We start from the raw sequence: 7,304 nt of genomic DNA on the forward strand, positions 1-7,304 counted from the left end.
TTTATTATTTATTTTATAAATTATTTATTTTAAAAACAATTATATTTTATATTGGTTTATTTTAAAGAAAATTACAAATATTTGTTTTTCTATTTAAAATATTCATCTCAATATATTTTGAGAAAAAGAGAACATGCACAAAATATTTTACATTGCAAAATGTTTTTTTTTTAAAAAATTATCCACTTAAATTAAAAAAATCAAACATTGAAAAAAAAAATATTTTTTAAAAAGCAGATATTAAAAAAAAAAAAAATATTTTGCAAAAAAAAAAAAATTGATGTTAAAATATAATAATATTTAATTCAATAAAATCAAAAACAAAAATTAATAATATAGATTTTTATGAAAGAAAATCAAAATCTTTTTCATGATTGACCAGCCCAATATGAAAAATTCGAAAAAAAATTCAAAAAAAAATATAAATTTTTTTTTTTTTTTTTGTTAAATAATTGGTCAATTATATTATTTGAAAATTTTTTTTTGTAAAGGGCAATTTAATGGGGCGTGTGGATATTGAGCACTCCAGCAACAACACAGACTCATTATGTTGTTTTTTTATTATAGATGAATTGAATTTAAAAAATAAATAAAAACAAGATACAATCCAATAATATTCAATTATTTTTTATTATAATAATAAAATCAAATTTTGGATTTTAAATGTATCTATCTTTAATATTTGGGAATTGCCCAAAAAAATTTTATTTATTTTAAATTTTTTTTTTTTTTTTTTTATTAGATAGTATTTATCAAAATAAATTTTATTATTTAAGTTGTTCAATAAATTGATGAATTCCTTTATTAATCAATAAATTTTTCATATTTTAAATAGGTATAATTTTGGTATTGTATACTTTATTATTTATTATTTAAATTGTTTTTTTTTTTTTTTGGATTTACTAATTTAACATTTTTTTTTTTAAAATTTATTAGTAAAATGGCACGTCGTAATTATGGAAGAAAGGTAGCAAACAAAAAAGTTGAAAAAACTGAGACTACAAATACAGAATTTGTACCAAGAAAGAAGGGTAGACCAAAAAAAGAAAGACCAGATCCCTGTTATGTTTGTAGAACCAGAACCACTCCCGAATGGAGAAATGGGAAAGTTGACATTAATGGTGTTACAATAGAGGTATCTTTGTGTAATGCATGCGGACTCCACAACGCAAAACAAATAAAAAATGGAGAGATTTCAAGAGAGCAGCATAGCATCTACAATCTATTAAATCCTGAAGAAGAAGAAGAAGAAGAAATAGTAGAATATCGTGTGGAAAAAGTAGAAATAGACTATGTCAGCGAAGAAGAAGACGACGACGAATAAACATTAAAAAAATAAATAAATTTTATTTATATTTTTATCCTTTGTTATAATAAACCCATTTTCTACTGTATTTTCCAAGTGATTAGGATTGAGGTATTTTCGGTTTATGCTTCTTTAAAGTTTACTTGTCTTATTTTGTGGATCTCATTTATTGCTTATTTGTGGCATTATCTAAATTTATTTAAGTTTTATTGATTAAAGTTACTACAACATTGTTGATAAATAAAACAAAATTATTCGTAGTTTGGGATTATATAAATATTTGTATAATTTCCTTCCTCATCCATTGCATCAAAAAGATCTATTATTGAAAGTTTTCAATAAAAAGTTGAATTTTATAGTATTCATTTTTAAAAATTATTATATTAATAATAACTATAAAAAAAAATCTTTGAAACAAAAGTAAAAGCTATTTCAAATATGGATTGTGTTTTTGATAAAAAATTATGTTTTTGTAAAGGAGAAAATAGATTTTTATAAAAATAATATTTAATCAAACACTTACATATTGAAAACACTTATAGGCTTTTTTTTTATTGTTATTTAATGAAATTATATTTTACAAGTATAGTTCTATTTTTAACACTTAAAACCCAAGTAAGTTTTAAAGTGGCAATTAAAAGAACTCTATACAATAAATAAAAATAAAAAAAATAAAAAAATAAAAATAAATAAATAAAAAGAAATAATTATAAACAAATAAATAAAAATAAATTTGAATATATTTTAAAATTATTATTATTTTATTTTATTTTATTATTACTATAGTGCTTTATTTTGGAGCTTGTTACTTTTCTAAAAAGGTTTTGAGTTTAATCTTTCGCCCACATTTTTGTTGTTATTATTATTATTATTATTATATTTTCAATTAAAATTTCTATATGTTTTACTATTGTATTCAATACTTTGAGGAGCCAAAAATTTGTGGCCATTATCATAACTGTTTCTATTTTTATCATTATTACTACTACTATTATCGTCTATTTCTGTGCTTACAACAAGTTTATTCTCTCTGATTATTAATTTAAAATTATTATTGCTACTACTAAAATTATTATTGTGTGTAATCTTATTTTTATTGTTATTATTTTGATGTTGCAACTACTTTTTAATTTAAACATTTTTCAGGTATCTATATTAGATTTGAGTGGTGTTCCTCTATAGTATCATTATATTTATGTTCTTGAATGATTGTTTCTGATACCTCTTCAAACCATTTGAATATTTTATATTCATTCTTATTTGCTCAAAGTTGAATGTTTCTTGAAGCAGTGATAAGTAATCTCTTTTTAATTATTTCTATAGAAATAATACCGAATATCTTTGTAATCAATTTACCACGCTCTGTTATATAAGAAATAGTATTTATATTTACCTTTAATGATTCAAAGTTTGAATTATTAAAACTTTACATTTATTTAGCTTGGTAACCAAAGAATTTTCATTTTCTTTTTGGATAAAAGGTTATTTCATCTTATATTTTAGTTACATTATCTAATGCTAATTTAAATTCTTTAATGAGGTTGCATTATTAAAGATATTGTGTTATAAAAAGTATTATTTTTATTATTGTGCATGATTTTTTTTTTTTTTAATTTTTTTTTTTTTTTTGAAATTTTTAATTATTTTTAATTTTTTTATATTTATGTGAAATGGTGAAGATATTTTTCAAATTTTGATTTTATTTTTTTGTTGTGTAATAATAAATTGAGTAATAAAATTTATTTTTGTAAAAAGTTTTTTTGAAAAATTAATGTAAAAAAAAACCATGAATTTAAAGTTTTTTTTAAAAAAATTAATTTTGATTTATATTTTTTTGATCTTTGTTTTTTAAAAATTTTTAAAAAAAAAATATTTACCTCAATATTTTTATATTTTTTTTTAAAAAATTGACACACCTTTTTTTTTTTTCAAAAAACAAACACACAAACAATTTAATAATAGCATAAATAATTTATAATATAATTAAAAATTATAATTTATAATATAATTAAAAATTCAAAAAAAATTTTAAAAAAAATTCAAAAATAAAAAAAATATGGATATCAATAATTCTGAAGAAAATGACTATAGAAATGAAATAGATAGAATCTTTAAAGATAATATCAAAATTCACCCCCAAGATGCCCATGTAAATACTGTTGGAAATATGAGTTCTAGCGATGGAGAAATTTACAGTGATAGTTTTTCAGATGGTAGTGTAAATCACATATATCATAACCAAATGTCAACTTCCAAACTAATTGAAACTCATATAAATAGTGGGTATCAAAGTGCCAATACTGTAAATAATTTATTTCAAAATACTACAAGAAATCCAAATAATAATAATAATGTATACAACAAATTTCAAAAAATAAGAGAAATTGAAGAATAAAATATTTTATCGAAATGGGGGAAATAATAATTAATCAAGCAAATAGATTTTATCAATTTAAAGAAGAACAAAATAATGATTTTTTTGATTCAAATGAAAATGACTATGATAGTTTCCTTATTAAAACCGTAAATAACTTAAAGAGAATACACATACAAGCATTTAAAGAATTTAAAAGTTTATATAACAAGTATTGTGAATATAGAATTGCAGTCGATGGGCGAGAAACCATCCCAAATGACCTAAAACTATTAAAAATTGATATAAATGATGATGAAATTACTCATTTCTATGAAGATATAAAAAAAAAATATAAAGATATTGATGATAATGATACTATAAACAGTGATTCAAGTGTCATAACTACTACAACCACATTAGATAATAATGGATCCAAAATTGATAATAATGATGTAAGTTGTTATATTTCTTTTAATATATAGTTTATAGTCAAAATTAACTCACTAACCCTAATTTTATTTATACCAGCCCCAAAATATTTTGGAACAAAAAAACCAAGCTTTCATTAAAGAAGATGACAGTAGTAATAGTAATACAGAATCACCAACACCAGGGGCACCTTCTGCATTTGATTCAAAGAAACGTGATCTCGACAAATTTAAACAAAATGATGAAGAAGACCCCAGTGCATTTACAGAAAGGGAAACTCATCTTTTAAAAAAATTAAAAAAATCAAGAGAAGAAAAGGAAATTAGAGATGAATTACATAAAATTATAGATTGTCTAAATGAACCATTAACAAAAAGTAAAATAAAAAATAAAAAGAAGATTTCAAAACTTAATGAAATAATACTCAAAAAAGATGAAGAAATCCGAACACTTCAAAATAAGTTTGATGGTATGAGAGAATATATTTCTAAAGTCAAAGAAATTTATTAAAGTGAACAAAATAAAACAAACATGCAAAATTCTAATTTAAAATCAAGAATGGAATGTTATGAGGAAATTAAAAAGGAAAGAGATCATGCTATAAAATCATTAAAAAACGACTATAAATTACTTTTAGAATCATTGGAAAAAGCCAATCAAATTGAATTAAGAAACTCCCAATTAGAAAAAGAAAAGGAAAAACTTCTCTCTTATCATCAAGAAAAAGCATTGGAACACAAAGAATCACTTCAAACTTTACAAGATCCAAACAATGAAATTGGTTCCCAAAATCCTATTTTAAATAAGATTAACGAATTAGAAGATAGTTTCAAAAATTTAAAAGAAGGCATTAATAACAACAATAATAATAATTAATTACAAGTCCACTTAAAGATACCATCCTCAACGCTCCAATTTACAATAAAATATCAGCGTTTAAAACCCAATTTAATAATAACACCATTAATAATAATAACAACACGTTAGTTAACAAACAAATAAATAAATCAATAAATAATAAAAATAAAAATCTATAGTCATTAACAAAATATACTTTGTAGAGTTTTTTATGTTAATAATTTTTTACAATAAAAAAATAAAAATTATTGAGAATACTTTATTTTTTATTATTTCGGTAATAATCTTTTAGAGTAGGTCAGAGTTTAATATTTTATCAATTTCCACAGATGTCGTTGATGGTTCTAATGCTTTATATTTTGTAAGTGGTGCTATTGCTACAAGGGTTTGGTGGATGATTAATCATTTTTTAAATAATCTGGTTTTGTATAAGAATAAAAAGACTCTTTGTCCAATAAAATCCATTTTGCTATTTTTGTGGCATCTTCATCAGTAATTTTAAAAGAAAATTTATTATAAACCATATCTCTAACCACTTCGTTTTCTAATTGTATTTGTCCGTTAACCACATAGTTGGGATATTTAGTACATAATTCTATAAAACATTTGTCTTTTGGCTTCCACAAATATCTAATATTTTTCTTTGATTCATTTATAAGCGATTTAAGTGATTGAATACTCCATGATCCATGAATTTTTTGTCTTTTTTCTATTTTATTTTTTAAATATTCTATTAATGTTATTGGAATTTCATTATTTGTGATGGTCATTAAATTTGATTGGTTATTTCTGTACCAAAATTTGGTGAATTTTTTTATTTCTCTTTTGTCGATCCTAAATTCATCTTCTGGGGTGAGTTCAAAAATTTCTTTTTCATTTGTTTGTTCCTCAATACTTGAATCTTTAAAATTTTCATTTGATAACTCTTTATTCTCATTATTTTCTTTATTATTTTCACCCTCTTCATCCTCTTTACTTTTTTCATCCTCTTCACCCTTTCCACTCTTTTTATCATCTTTATCCTCTTCACTTTTTTCGTCCTTTTCACACTTTTCACACTTTTCACACTCTTCTTCCTCTTCATCCTGTTCACTTTTTTCACCTTTTTCACCCTCTTCACTCTTTTCATCCCTTTCACTCTTTTTATCATCTACATCCTCTTCACCTTTTTTCATCCTTTTCACCCTCTTCATATTCTTCATCCTCTTCACTCATTTCATCATCTTCATTTTTCGATTTGATAGTAGCTATTTCGCTGATGTCTTCTTCTGGTTCTTTAAATTCTTTGGGATTTTTTTTATGTTTTTTATTATTTATTTTTGGTGCAGTTGGATAAATTCTTTTATTATATTCATTTAATTGAAATATACTTTGAAAAAAGGAAAACCTTTCAGATTCTTCCCACATTATTTCATTTTTTTCAAAAAAAGAATTGAATATGCTTTTGTTATTTGCATAAACTGTTTCTGCATTATCATTTTTTTTGGTTTTTAAACTATCCAATAATTGAGTAATATTCATTTTGCGCTATGAATAAAAATATGATATGATTCCAAAATCATATTTTTTTTACCAAAATTTTTTTACCAAAATTTTTTTAATTTTTTTTTTAATTTTTAATTTTTTTTAATTTTTTATTTTTATTTTTATTTTTATTTTTTAATAATAATATCATTTTCATCATATTTATTATTATGTTTTTTGCAGAGAGTTTTAAAATTGAAATTATTTCAATTAAAATAAAATCAATATTAATGCTTTTTAAATAAAAAAATTAATAAAAATTATAACAACACACGAGTTAGTAATAAAAATAAATAAATAAATGTGTTGTTATAATTTTTATTAATTTTTTTTTTTTTTTTTTTTATTTATTTTTTTTTAATTTTTTTTTTATTTTTTTTTTAATTATTTTTTAAAATTTTTTTTTTATTTATTTCCATTAATTGCCTTTTATTAACAACCCATTCTCTAACACTTTATGGGTAAAGTTATACCTGGAAAATCTTCAATGAGGGAAGCAGATTCTAGCCATATAACACCAGAATAATATAACTCAATAATTAGATCCACACTAAAAAAAGAAAATCTCAGAATTGAAGGTAATTAATTAATTTATTTCCAAAATAAATAAATAAATAAATACTAATTAATAATTACCATTAGCATTCAGCATACAACATCTTTTCTTTGTCAAGCTGGTGACTTACCTAACATGTCAAAATATCGTTCTCTTCAATTTCAATCAACCATGTACATAGATAAAAGCTTTGAAAATTATCAACTTATTAAAATCAACACAGAAAAAGAAATTTTAGAACTTAATTCACAGTTCCAGAACCATTTGGATTACAA

General features: G+C 21.7%; 3 protein-coding genes across 3 annotated transcripts; 2 read left to right on the top strand and 1 right to left on the bottom strand.

Moving 5' to 3' along the window:
- Nucleotides 1-940: 940 nt before the first annotated feature.
- DICPUDRAFT_77360 (uncharacterized protein) lies at nt 941-1,324 on the top strand (the record flags this gene model as incomplete). Its single annotated transcript, XM_003286427.1, has 1 exon — nt 941-1,324. One exon carries the CDS (start codon nt 941-943, stop codon nt 1,322-1,324), a length of 384 nt encoding a protein of 127 aa, XP_003286475.1.
- Nucleotides 1,325-3,362: 2,038 nt separating this feature from the next.
- On the top strand, nt 3,363-4,967 carry DICPUDRAFT_77361 (uncharacterized protein; the record flags this gene model as incomplete). The annotated part of the gene is made up of 4 exons (XM_003286428.1): nt 3,363-3,585; nt 3,741-4,114; nt 4,191-4,560; nt 4,729-4,967. The coding sequence occupies 4 exons, from the start codon at nt 3,363-3,365 to the stop codon at nt 4,965-4,967; spliced, it is 1,206 nt and encodes a 401-aa protein (XP_003286476.1).
- A 380-nt stretch (nt 4,968-5,347) lies between these two features.
- DICPUDRAFT_77362 (uncharacterized protein) lies at nt 5,348-6,124 on the bottom strand (the record flags this gene model as incomplete). The annotated part of the gene is made up of 1 exon (XM_003286442.1): nt 5,348-6,124. The coding sequence occupies one exon, from the start codon at nt 6,122-6,124 to the stop codon at nt 5,348-5,350; it is 777 nt and encodes a 258-aa protein (XP_003286490.1).
- Nucleotides 6,125-7,304: the final 1,180 nt, after the last annotated feature.

The sequence above is a fragment of the Dictyostelium purpureum genome (genome assembly GCF_000190715.1).
Source record: "Dictyostelium purpureum unplaced genomic scaffold DICPUscaffold_71, whole genome shotgun sequence".
Classification (NCBI taxonomy): domain Eukaryota; phylum Evosea; class Eumycetozoa; order Dictyosteliales; family Dictyosteliaceae; genus Dictyostelium; species Dictyostelium purpureum.